Source organism: Mesoplodon mirus (assembly GCF_964341445.2).
Source record: "Mesoplodon mirus genome assembly, chromosome: 7".
Lineage (NCBI taxonomy): Eukaryota > Metazoa > Chordata > Mammalia > Artiodactyla > Ziphiidae > Mesoplodon > Mesoplodon mirus.
This window is the reverse complement of record NC_138983.1, coordinates 126,906,532-126,920,193: the sequence shown is the minus strand read 5'-3', so window position 1 is coordinate 126,920,193 and position 13,662 is coordinate 126,906,532. Positions and strand designations below refer to the sequence as shown.

The window sequence follows — 13,662 nt, the reverse complement described above, 5'->3', positions numbered from 1 at the left end:
GCTTATGGTTTTAATCCATGCAAAGGTAATGGAAATTTAAAGTAGGATGGTAAAAACAGAAAAACAGGGACAGATTAAAGAAACAATACAATCGTATCACAGACAAGCCTTAGAAATTTATTGGATGGGGTGAGAAGAGAAAGGGACTGAAGGTACCACAGTGCAGAGAGCACGAACAAGCCTTCACAGAGTTACAGAGCTGGATTTGAACTCTAGCTCTGCCACTTACTAGCCATATGACTTAGGAAATCTATTTAACATGTCTGTACCTCGGTTTCTTCATCTGTAAAAGACAGTGTATTAATATTTCAGCAAATCTTTTTTTAGGTGAGATAAAACAGAACTATATTTTTCCTCCTTAAGCATACTATCCTCTACTAGGTGAAGTTTAACTTGTTTTTGACTACTCTACTTGTGGTTATTTTTATTTCTCAAGTTAAGTTACAACTTAGCATTTCTTCTGTAATTAAATTGTTAGCTGCATTGATCTCCACAGGCCTACACTTACTCTCCCTAAGCTAAAACTTGAGAACAAATGTCAAAGAGTTACCAAGTACAGACTAATGAATCTGAACTTGGGGGCCAAGAACCCTGAAGAACCTCAGAGTTGTTTTAGGAAATCACCAAGTACTCATACTCAAAAAGATAAGGAATACTAGTTACAGGGACCAAGGGTAGCAACCCCAATATAGCTGCCTTGGCTTGACAGTTATGTAACTCATGAAGGCACTGCCTTCCTTGGTTACCTACCTGCCTATTTACTGTCCTGTTCTTTTTATTCCCTTTTGTGCCTTATCGCTAATTACATTCTAGTTGGATACCAACGGTACCCACTGTTACCAAGATGTGTGACTGGCTTCAGTTTGGTTCCACCTAGCTTACTGATGAACTTGACACCCCTACCAAAATCAAGAACATTCTAAAGTCAAGATTATAGCACTCGAATAGGTATATATGTGTACACATATATATGTATACCTCCAAGTAAAAAAACCTGCTACCTTGGTGGGGAAAAAAAAAAAAAAAGATTAAGCACTCCTGTCCTTTCAATCTGAGTCCTAATAATAATTAGGGATTCCTCTGTACCAGGCAAAGTGCTAAGTACTTTGCATGCATAATTTCAATTAAGCCTCACAATAATCTTATGAAACACAATTACCATTGATTTACAAATGAAGAAACTGAAGCAGAGAGGTTAAGAGAGTTTTTCAAGGTCATTCAGCTAATAAATAGTGGAGCCAAGATTTGAACCCAGAGCCCATGGTCTTAACAGCTCTTAATTACTGTGCTGTACTATGTCACACTATTACAGATTATATAATGAGATTCTGTCCTTCCTTTATAAAGGTATGTATATATGCACAAATAAGAAATCCTTGCTGGAGAGATTACAAAAGGATTTCTTCATTAACTAAGCTTTAAGAGATGTTATCCACATGGTTTTACTGCTTATAATTAAAGGCAATAATCTAGGGACAATGTTGTATGCTTGTGTTTGATCTAAAAATCAGTCAATACTCATGGATGGACAGAAGTTGAATACAAGCACGTGTAAATATTTATTCCTTTAGGTGTAGATATTTATTACAGATACGTGTGATTAACTACTCCCCAGTTTTTTGTTTTTTGTTTTTTTTTTGCTGTACGCGGGCCTCTCACTGTTGTGGCCTCTCCCGTTGCGGAGCACAGGCTCCGGACGCACAGGCTCAGCGGCCATGGCTCACGGGCCCAGCCGCTCCGCGGCATATGGGATCCTCCCAGACCGGGGCACGAACCCGTATCCCCTGCATCGGCAGGCGGACTCTCAACCACTGCGCCACCAGGGAGGCCCTACTCCCCAGTTTTTAGAACTGAGATAGTACAAAGGAGAGCTCAGTGAAAAAAAATTTCTCCAAAAACACTCCTCACAAGTAATATTACTCCCCTAATTCAAGACAGAAAGCCACAATTACTTTGATGCTGTAAAATGAGGATGAAACAATGATGCTTCAGCAAAGCGTGGACCATAAGGGTTGGATCTCTCTAAAACAATTCGAATGTTAGAAAGGTTCGTAGCTCTTACTGATGAGGGACATCAAAACATCTACACCCAAACATTCCAACCAAACCCAAAACACAGAAATGCAAGAAAACGGATAAAATATATGGAAAAAACTCCAACTCCAGAAATAAATGGCAGTTGACTAGATCCTACCCACTGGTGCCCCACAAGGCATTGCTGAAGCGATAATTAAAGGTAAAACAGCTGGGGAAATCCCTTTAGTCTATTTGTCCAACAGAAAAACAACTACTCATTTCAAAGAAAGGGGAATTTTCATACACAGCACAGAAAACTGCCAACTAACTCTTACATTTATATCTTTAACTGTTTCCTTAAGACTAAAACTCATTAGAATAGTTGCATTCAAAATCTAAAAAGTTAAACCAAGTTTGGCCTCTAAGAAGTTTCACACGAATCCTACAAGGGGATTTATATCATCCAAAATAACTACAAGTCACACAACAACATTCTTCTTTCAAATGTCTTAGTCTTTAAAAGCAAACGCCTAGCAGCACCTCCAGCCTCCTGGTTGGCTTCCCCTGGTGTGTAACCTGACAAGGTACAAAGCTCATTGAAATATTTAACAGTGGTGGTATGGATTTCTTTGGATAGATCAAGAAAAGCAGCTCATCCTTCTTAAAAACATAGAGAACCATTTTACGGGATGCCATTCCCTCAGTCCAAGTGTCTCTGTATTTCCTCAGGGCTTTCTCAGAGAACTTATTGAGGGGGAAAATGAAAAGGCTAACAAAAGGACCCCTTTTCTCTCCCTATTCCCAACATAATCCACCTCAGCCACAGGGCCAGTTGCATCCACACTGTCATAAATGCCAGCAATTAGAGAATTAGGCCATAAAACCACCCACTCAGGTATAAGAGCGCAGGCCTCCAGCTTTATTTCATGCATGCCATAAACTTCCTTCTTTCAGGCCTTCTTCACAACCAAGGAAATGACAATAACAACAAAAAAGTAGCCCTTTGTCCGCCTCATATTGATGTGTTCAATGAAACCATCTGGGTCCAGGTGAAGGATTCAAGATTCCTTCTTCTTAATAAAGACTGCATTTCCTCCAGCATGGCACATATAGATCCGTTAAAAGGACATGCTGTATTCTGAGCACTATCATAATGGGAACTAGAGTGAAACTACATTTTCCAGAAAAATTACTTTCCCTTATTCTGAAACTGCTCTAGAAACCTAGCCAATTCCTGATCTTCTCAAGAAATACTGGAGGCTACAAGAGTATTCTTAATTAACTCAATAATTTCTAGATCCTCCTGCAGTCTTTTCTAATCAAAAAAGTTAATTCAAATATCAAAGTTAACTCTATGCTTTAAAATCTGATACAATTTAGGAACAATCAGTAATTTCATTTGATTGACTGTCTTCGCAACCACAAAACCCCCAAGTCTGTGATTTACTCCATAAGCTTTTATTTATCAAGCTTTAAATCAATCTAGATAAGACCCAAACAAACACTTTTTAACAGTAAACTCTTTAGCTTCCTTCTTCCTACTAGTGCCTATAGGGTTAAGAATCTGACTAAAATGTGGGTACCTCATGTCAGACTCATTAGTAATTTAACTTTTCTTAATTCCTGAAAATAACATATACAAACAAAAGAAGGTCCCATCCCAGCAATCCTAGAATAAATTCCTCCCAAAGTAGTGACAGTCACAAAGCTTCCCCCTTTTTCATAGGTCTATGCCACTGGGCTCTCCACCTTGGCAGAGGAAGAATGGAAAGAGACAAGATATTCACAAAAGGCCGGATTGAAGGCCTTCAGTTAAGTGCTAGAAGGAAGCTGAAGTTCTGTGCCAACACTAGTGGAATGTGGGCAGGCACAAAGAGATCTTAATTAGGAGACCTACAATTAAAACAGTGAGTCTCCAAAGGAGAGAGAGGCACTGCAGTCTGTTATGCCTCAGAGCAAGCGAAACAAGTGTTGCCACCACCCCCACCCCCACCCCAGCCACAGGGCAAGGAAGGCATCGGGTATTAAGCCTGCACAGCTGCTCTATGGAAGGCCAGCTCCCAGGTGAGCAGAGATGGGAGGGGAGTCAAGATGGGAGTATTTTCTCTTCTCAACTTCCAATCAAAAGATCAATCACTGTTTTGTGAACGATGATTTCCTACAAGAGCATGTGCCTTAAGATAATTAGATGGAAGGTAACGATGGGGACAAGTGATATGCCTTTCAGTGAAAGATGAAGAAAAGTTCTAAAGACTGCATTTGTGATGCTCAGTACAAACCAAACTACGTTTTAGAGCGTATTAACAACTACTCCCTGCAATGTTGGTACCACCATACATTAGTGTATTGGATTTTTTTCATTTAAAAGCTCACACACCTAAAGGAATATACCACCTAGACTGAAAATAACTTCCCTTTTGGAGAGTCAGGAATCTACAATATTGAAAACATGAAACAAATTTAGCCAAACAAGAGCGCCTCTCAACACCAGATAATGAGTTATACTTAAAATTTTATCTTTACTTTTCTTATAAATGAAATTGGTCGACTTCAGCAAAGAACTTTTTCCATAAAATCCTTACATTTTGTCCATACAATGAAAACTTTCCCACCAAGTTCAAATTTCTCTTCCCAATAATAATGGCAGTTTAATGGCAAATATACACTCTGATATTAAAAATTACCAAACAGGGCTTCCCTGGTGGCACAGTGGTTGAGAATCCGCCTGCCAATGCAGGGGACACGGGTTCCATCCCTGGTCCGGGAAGATCCCACATGCCGTGGAGCAACTAAGCCTGTGCGCCACGACGACTGAGCCTGCGCTCTTAAGAGCCCGCGAGCCACAACTACTGAGCTCGCGTGCTACAACTACTGAAGCCCGCGCACCTAGAGCCTGTGCTCCGTAAGAAGAGAAGCCACCACAATGAGAAGGCTGCGCACCGCAACGAAGAGTAGCCCCCGTTCGCCACAACTAGAGAAAGCCCGCGCACAGCAACAAAGACCCAATGCAGCCAAAAAAGAAAAAAGAAAAAAAAAATTACCAAACAGGCTCACTGACTCTGACTTTTTAAATAAATTCAGAATAAGAAGTTCTGACCTGAGCAAACAATTAATAAAACAGAGAGGAATCAGAATACTGGAGCAGAAAAGATTCCTGAGCTGACATTTAGCCCAATCTTTTCATTTTACTGAAGTTTCAAGTTAAAAGTGAAACTCTCCAGACTGGTGAGTGACAGAGATGAGAGATGAGTGCGAGGAGAGCCCATGTCCATCGACTTTCACGCGGAGGGGCTTCTTCTAGTCCACTTGTGTTCTCTGCTTCACTTTCCTTCTGCCCAGCTCAGGATTAGCTGTGAAGGCAATGAAGGAGCAACTCCCACTCTTGGCACATATGCCCAACGAAAATCAAAAAAAAAAAAAAAAAAAAAAAAAAATCACTCTCCCACTCCAGGACCACCATCTTTTCTAAGCCCAACCCAACCCAAGAGCCCACCTTAGTCCAGCCAAACTAAACTTCCATTTCAAATACAAATACATACCAATGTTGTGATTCGGTTTCCATTTATATCTAATCAAAGTTCACCATGTTATGATCAGGGTGGAAATTCTGCTTTTAACATTTTGTGAGGTGGTAGGAATGGCAATTGGATTATGAAAGTAATAAACAAAGATTACTTGCTGATAAATAGACCATTTCTGGGGTTCACATTAAAACAGCCCAAATTCTAGTCAACAGAGAGGATGCTGTACTAGGTTTAATTAGATGGCAAAGTAGAGTCACATATATACCACCTGAGACAATCCTCAGAAAAGTGGGGCCCTGACACCATGCAGGGGAAAGGGAAGGCGAAAAAGCAGACCTCTGTGATTTCTCACAGTGCTCAATCAAATAAAACTCTAATTCTACTTCATAATTGTCACACAGAAAGCCCAAATAGGAGATCAGCAACACCTATATATTTTTTAAGATAATCCCATTCTGACAGACCTTGGTCATGAAGAACTCTTACATGTAGTTATTTCTCAGAGAGATATCAATCCCGAGGGAAGTTCAGAACCTGTGGCAGTAAAGGACAAATCTTCTACAGCTAAAGGAGTTTAAACAGGGAACTGATCTGGAAGTTCTGTCACCTTTCAACCACCTTAACTTAGTATTCAATAAGTATTAACTTATGTTTTGTTATGAAGTTATAGTCATTATTCACTTAAAGCGAACCAGAATTTAAAGAGGCTAGAATCCTTTTGGATCACAAACCATGTCTTCATGAATCCAGACAAGCCTTGATACAGATCCGTGAGCAACTTCTGAGAAACAATCTTTAGAACTCTATGTCAGCCCATGGGAACCCTAAACCTCCTTGTTGGAACTTTATCATTGATTTGTAAGACTCTGTAACAAAATGCTTGGTTTCCACCTTGAAAACAACCAGGTCAAAGGATATAATCACATGGTTTAGTACTAAGCCATACCATGGGTTAGCACTCATGAATGCATACCATTAACCCATCCTAGATTAACTCAAACTACCATAAAAAAGGCTTACCAATGGAACAACAGCTCATTCAAGCCTAATTCAGAAAAAATACTGAAGTTTAATGTAAGGAGTCAACCACTTTCCTCATAATGAAGTAGCAACTACTGTTCAGGCAAAAGTTTTCAAGAAAAAAAGTATTAATATGATCTTATTTGAAATTACTGCATTTCCTTGACAGGCCTTATACTACATACTACTGCTAAGCAAAATAATGCCAGTGGATAAGAAAATGTTAGCACCTGATTAAAACTTTAGAGGTGATTTGTCAAAGACCAACAGATAAAATATTCTGGTGCCCAGACATTAGGTCCCTGAATCCAGGTGGCTCTCTTTCTAACCAGTCTCTTGAAAAGCTATGATTGGAAGCTGTCAGCATAAAACTTTGCTTTTGAATATGTGATAACAACATTTGGAATGTGAACACTTGGTCCTTCAGTATAAAATAAATAAGCATGCTAGACAAAAAGAAAATGCTTCTCAGGATCCCCTTAAAAATAGACTAACTTCTCCTAATAGAGACTTTCTTATTATACTCAAATATACATGGGGCTAAAATTCTACATATAACCAGGCAAGTCTCAATTTTGAAAACAAGCAGGTAAATGAAATGTCAGTAAGTCTATTTTTTTTTTTTTTTTGCTGCTGTATCTTTTAAAAAAGCAAAATCAACTCACATTTAAGCACCAACTCCATGCAAGTAACCTGAACGGTTCAGTCTTTTTGTCATGTATGAGGCCTTTGGTTCTCCAACTACATGGGATCTGTGTTGTTAGCTTAAAAAATACAGAATTGGCCTTTCAAAAAAAAAATAATAATCTACAGCAACCAATAAATAGTCTCAAACAACCCTGCTGACTGCAGCTGCCTTCTGAAGGCTGGGAAAAGGAGGTGGAGAGAGAGCAGAGAGAGGCAGGGAAAAGGGACGCTGCAGCTAGCTACATCGCAAGGAACACGCCCCCATCATGTCCTCCTTGCTCTGTCAGAAGGCGGGTTGTTGTCAGTCTCCTGATCAGGATGCCTTAGAAACGATTTAAAAAAGGAGGCAGGAAGACTAACAACTAAAAACTGCCAGCTCCTTGAAAGGAGGGGCCAGGGTCCCTGGGATCTCCTCCCTCCCCTTCTGCCCAGGATCTTTCTGTAAATCTAAAGGGGTGCGGGGCACAATAGGGGACGAGGGGTTTGCCCAGGATATTTTGTGTGCACCAACGGCAGAGCACGCAGGAAACGGCTGGTTGTTATCTTTCCCTTTCTGTTTCAATCAAGAGCACTCCAAAGCAGCAACCCCCTACCCCCCTCCGCTTCAGCCCCTAGCAGCTGCTCTTCCTCCTAGCATCTCCCATCCCATTCTCCCCCTTCCCCTACGATTCAAACTCCCCCTTCTGCATCCAATGTAAAACAAATGCGCAACGCCACTGGCTGAACCTGAACTCAACTTCCCTTCCCAGGGCAACTTTCCTTTTGGCTGAAGGGGGCAGAATAATGCCTATCAAAGCATCCCCATTCCCGCCCCAGTACTAAATGGGGAAGGGGCAAAGCTGGAGATCCTTCATCCACCTTGGGTCCCCCTCAAACAAATCAGAGAGAGAACGCTAACTCCTTCTAAGGAATAACTTTGCTTCATAACCTCTTCATAACCCTCTTTCTCTCAACCAGAAGCAGCCACCACCACCGCACTACAGTAAAACTGTCCCTTATCTACTCTCCTCACCCCAACCCTGCTTCCCCCACCCCTTCCAAGCCCCAGGATTGGCCTAGGAAAAGGTGGATCAATAATGAAATGACGGAGAAAAGGAGAAGGGCGGGAGGGAGCTAGGTTTGAAGACTGCGTGCTCTCAGGCGCAGTGGGTGGGGTAGGAGAGCAGCTGCTTCCCCTGGGAGGATGCTGCCCAAGTACCCCACAAACACCGCCCCTCACGGGGGCCCCCTTCCCCAGAGCTGGAGGGAAAACCTGCCTCCTCTCCAGGGGGAATGGTGGAAAGCTGCTCTTCTCTGAGCCTAGGGGACAGTGGACAATTTTCCCCTCGAAGATGCCACTAATCCTTCATTCTAAAGGAGGGAAAGGGTGGAGTGAAGGTAGAGTAACCCCCTGCTACCAATAGGCTAGAAACTGCAGCTCTGTAAAATGGGGGAAACAGACTGCTGTAGGAGGAGATCGCCGTTATCTTCAGAGGGAAAGAAGGCGAAGGGAGGCAAGGTGGAGAGGAAAGTAGCTTTTTCCTGGTGGGGAAGGGCGGGATGAGGGGAGGACCTCTCCTCTGGGGGCAGGGGGGGCGGGGGGTGCGGGTGGAGGTGAAGGAAGGGGGAGTGGCTGGTAGTGTAGGGACCTGGCCCGGGGACGGAGCGAGGGTTCATCAGGTTTTCGAAAGCAAGGTGCTAGAAGGGACATCGGTCCCCAAGGGTGGGAGAAGAACGTGGCTTTGGATGAGGCCATCCCCCGAGAGATGCCCAAGAGGAAAACTGCCCCAGGAGTAAAACATCTGCCCAGAGAGGGAGGCGGGGATGTGGCGGGATCAAGTCTCTAGGAGGAAGGGAGGGAGGAATCTCGCTCGGATGAGGTAATCTGTGAAAGGGAGGAGGGGTTCAGTCCCGGGATGGGAAACCCGGGCGAGGGGTCTGTGCCAGAGGATGTGGGGAAGGGTCAGGGGAAGGAGGGTGGGGGGTCAAACGCCCTCGGCCAGATGGGTCTGAACCCCGGGGTGGGGACGCCTGGGGGTCTGCACCCCTGGATGGGGGTCCCGAGATGGGAGGGCCATCTGCCCCGGGTCAGGGACCCCAGGATGGTCCCCGAATTGGGATGCTCCACAATCCCGGATGGGGGAGGGGAGGGGGCTCCGCAGAGGGTCGAGACCCCGGACCTGGGGGTTCCTCGCCCCCTTACCTCTCCGCTGCCGCCTCCCCCGCCGCTCTCCCCAAACACGGCCCGGAACCGGCGCAGGTTGGTGCCGATGGCGGCCGAGACCTGCAGCGCCGCGTCGAAACCCGGGCCCACCCGGAGCAGGGCCGGCCCAGAGGAGGCTGAGGACGATGACGAAGACGAAGACGAGGCGGACGACGAGGAGGCTGCTGAGGCGGCGGCCGCTCCCCCTGGAACCCCAACCCCGCCGCTTCCCGCCGCCGCCGCCGCCGCCGCCGCGGCCGCCACAGCCGGGGGGGAGGGGGGCGCCCCGGGGCCGCCGCCGCCGACCAGGGGCCCGGGGGGAAGCAGCAGGGCCGGGACGCGTTGCCGCGGGGCGCCCCCTAGGCCCCGGCGCCCCCCGCCGCCGCCGCCCCCGGTGGTCCCGGGTCGGGCGGGGAAGCGCCACCGACAGCTGTGCGCCATGTTCGCCCCGTGAAGTGAAGCAGCGAGAGGGAGAGGCGACAACACAGGGGGGCGGGGAGGCGGAGGGGGGGGCCGCGGGCCCCGGAACCTGCCTGGCCCGCTCGGCGCCGCCCGGCCGCCTGCACCCCGCGGCCTCTATGCCGAGGGCCGGGCCGCGCCAGCCGGCCCAGCAAGCTGTATAGCGGGCTCGGGCCCGCGCTGCCGACGCCGGGCCGCGGCTACGCCATCCCGAGGCCCGGGCCGCAGCCTGCCGCCCGCCCGCCCGCCCCGCAACCTGGATAACTGCGTGCCCCGCCCTCCGGGAGCGGCATTACTCGGGAAAAGGAGGGGGGGAAGGAAGCCCAGGAGCCCGACGCGGAGCGCGGGTTCCGGGGAGAGGGGGAGGGGCGAGGGCTACGGAGAGGATGGAGGCGGAGGGAGGCCGGCCGCCTGCAGCCTCTAGAGCCGAGAGGCCGATTACACACGTTCCCGGGATGCGCTGGGAATCGAACCGCCCGGGAGAGCAGCTTCCAGTCTAACGCGGCTGCCGGGCCGGGGACGAGTGCGCCTTCTCCGCCTCGAGGCACGGATACGGGAGGGGTTAGCCCGGATTTAACACTTCTAGAATAAAAGAGCCCTTATTGTGCTACAGGCAAGACGGAATTGTTGCCCAGTTTACAATATGCAAAATAGAAAGGGCCTCAATGAATGCGCTTTAAAAAATAATAAAAAAAGAGCCCCTCCCATTTTCAGGCTGGAGCTCTCTCCAAAATGCACACACCGAGTGGTCGGCCTCTCGCCACCCCCTCGCCCTACTGTGCGCTCGGGGCTAAGAAACCTCTGGCTTTGGTGCCCTTTTGCAGAGAGTTGGGTTGTGTTTCTCCAGCCCGGGCACTGGGGCCGCGGCGTGCTCCGCTAACGAGGCGGCGTTACAACGAAGCTGAAACTGGGTGGCTAACGGGGCCTGGAGGGAAGAGGCGGGCAAAAGCGCCCCCGCCCCTTCTTCCTCAGTTCTCTGCCTGCCGCTGCATGCAAAGCAGACCCTAATGTATGCACGCAGGGGTGGGGGGGGCTCGCGACCACGTTTCTGATTAAGAGAGGGGGAGGAGAAGAGCGTTGGGCATTATGATACACTGGGTGGAAGGGGCCCGCCGGCAGCGAGCTCTGTGCGCGGGGTTAGTAGGCAGAGGGGGGAGGGGGAAGGGGAGGGTTAGGGCGGGGGATGCATACCCACCCGGTTCACTTTATTGCGGGAAAGATAGGAGGGCGCCTCAAGCTAGGCGTTAGAAGCCTGCAAGGCTGGGAAAGCACAGAAGGGAGGGAGGGGTTTGTACCGGGAGAACTTGTGTTGGCTGAGGCTGGGGGATCGATACACAGCCAGCAGGCCCCGGGGCAGCCTCCATCCCTCCCACCCCTGGCCGAGGTGGAGTTCGCTGGAAGGTCACGCAGCCTTCCTGGACTCCCGCACCGGTACAGCGCCCCGCCTGTAATATAACAGCCTGGGGCAGCGAATTTGGGGAGGAGGGGGAGGGTCGTGGTGAGCAGGTTGCAATCAGCTCTGGCCCTCTGGATGCACTGCAGCCTCCAGAGAAGGTCCACGGCCTCCTGGTGCTGAAAACCTACGTCCCTCCACCCGCGAAACGTTTGTGCAGAGCGAACGATGGGGTGGGGGCTAGAGAGGAGCAGGGAGAGGAAGGAGACACAGGCAAGCTCCAACTCCCCCAACTCGTCCTGGATCGATCGTGGTTCCAACCGCGCAGGATGGAGCCCAGATGGTTTGCAAAGCTCACACTGCCACAGCGCACACACAGAACCAGATTCCGTTGTTACATCGCGTGGTTTACTAGGTGCAAAAAGGGTGGGAGTACGGGGAGAGTCTCTTAAACGGCAGCCCCAGGACTCTGCTAAGGACATAGACACCCCATTGTGGACGGTTTCTCCATTGCAATATATTTAGCGTTAGGCGCTGAGGGTTTTGCTTCAGTGTCGCTGCTCTGATCAGTTACAGATTGGCGACCACGTGGATTCCCTCAAGCATCCTGATTTGTTCCCTCTCTCACTCACTCTCGCTTATTTTTCTTTTGTATTTGCCGCCCCCCCCTCTTTAATATGCATAACGGTCTGCAAAGGTAATAGGCAGGGGACTGAGTGACAGGCTTTACAAAACTGTGTCAACAGGATTTCTTCCCGACCTCCACCCCTGAGAAAACATAAACCGGCTGGGTTCTGAGTAACCTCTTCCTTTCAAGCACTCTTCTTTGGGCACAGGTGGGAGGTCTGCAGGCTGAGTGGGGACAGCAGGAAGGAAGAATGTCTGTGAAGATTGTGTGAAGTCCTCAGACTCAAGCCTCTAAGTAGAAAACTCCTTGATAAAATCATCTAGTTTGTCTCTTTGCCTCCTGACTCGTCCAGAAGGAGCCAGAGCAAGTCGGAATTTGGTTTATTATTGGAGCTTTTAAGGTGGAAAGAATAATAACTTATATTTCTTGAGTGCTTTCTGTGAGCCTGAGTGCTTCATGCGCATTCAATTCTCACCAACCCTCCGAGATAATTCTGATTTTACCAATGGGGAAACTGGCGTAATGTCCAAAGTCACACAGCTAGTAAGTGGCAAGACCAAATCTCATTGGGGTCTGACACCACTATCAACTAACCATACTGCTGATTCCCCAAAAGACATACTATGCCACCTCACTACCATTAGGAAAACAACAAGTGTTGGTGAAGATGTGGAGAAATTGGAACCTTTGTGCACAGTTGGCAGGAATATAAAACGGTGCGGCCATTGTGGAAAACAGTATGGTGGTTCCTTGAGGAAAAAAAAATTACTATATGATCCAGCAGTTCCACTTCTGGGTATATACCCAAAAGAACTGAAAGCAGGATCTTGAGGAGATATTTGTATACCCATGTTCATGGCAGCATTATTCACAATAGCCAAAACATGGAAGCAAACCAAGTGTCCATCAACCAATGAACGGATTACCAAAATGTGGCATACTCATACAATAGAATATTATTCAGCCTTAAAAAAAGGAACGAAATTCTGTAATATGTTACAACATGGATGAATCTTGAGGACATTATGCTAAGTGAAATAAGCCAGACACAAAAAGACAAATACTGTATGATTCCACTTATCTGAGGTCCTCAGAGTAGTCAAAATTGTAAAGACAGAAAGTATAATGGTGGGTGCCAGCGGACAGAGTGAGGGGAGAATGGGGCGTTATTGTTTAATAGGTAGAGAGTTTCAGATCTATAAGATGAAAAGAGTTATGGGGATGGATGTGGAAATAACTTCACAGCAATGTGAATGTACTTTTGAAAAAAGGCATTCTATGCCTTACTCATAAGTTACCTTAAACTGCATGTGCTTTATTTAATTTTTTATTTTAAATTTTAATTCAGCTTATTTTTCCTGACTACCTAATATATTAATATGGTTAAAAATTTAAAGAAATAAAGTTTTCACTCCACTCTTACTTTAACTACCCTCTCCTCCTGCAGTCATACCTTATCCTTTCTTAGGGGCAACTAAGGTTATCTGTCTCTTGTATATTCTTCCAGAGGTAGTCTGTACCTATACAAGCAAATACATATAGAAGTTTTTCCTCAAATGAAAAAATATCAAACCCATTTCCTGGATTTTGCTTAGAAATCTATATCTTGGAAATCATTCTGGTCAGTAGACAGCATTTCCTCATTCTTGGGGCTGCACGGAATAGATGTAGCATACTTTATTTAACCAGTTCTCTGTTAGTGGGCACTTATTTCCAAACTTTGCTGTTTCAAACAATGCTGCAGTGCACAACC

At 46.9% G+C, this 13,662-nt stretch overlaps 1 protein-coding gene across 6 annotated transcripts in view; it reads right to left on the bottom strand.

Annotated features, from left to right (window-relative positions):
- KMT2A (lysine methyltransferase 2A) overlaps positions 1-9,874 on the bottom strand; it is a 75,343-nt gene extending 65,469 nt beyond the window's left edge. For 4 of the 6 annotated variants that reach the window (XM_082627706.1, XM_082627709.1, XM_082627708.1 and 1 more), the window contains exons 1-2: positions 9,430-9,874; positions 7,226-7,324 (exon numbers count right to left, since the gene is read on the bottom strand). In XM_082627706.1, coding sequence (XP_082483832.1) covers positions 7,226-7,324; positions 9,430-9,870 — 540 coding nt within the window. In that variant the 5' untranslated portion in view covers positions 9,871-9,874. The remainder of the gene's footprint in view (positions 1-7,225; positions 7,325-9,429) is intronic. The other 2 variants (XM_082627710.1, XM_082627711.1) reach the window with 1 other exon arrangement.
- Positions 9,875-13,662: the final 3,788 nt, after the last annotated feature.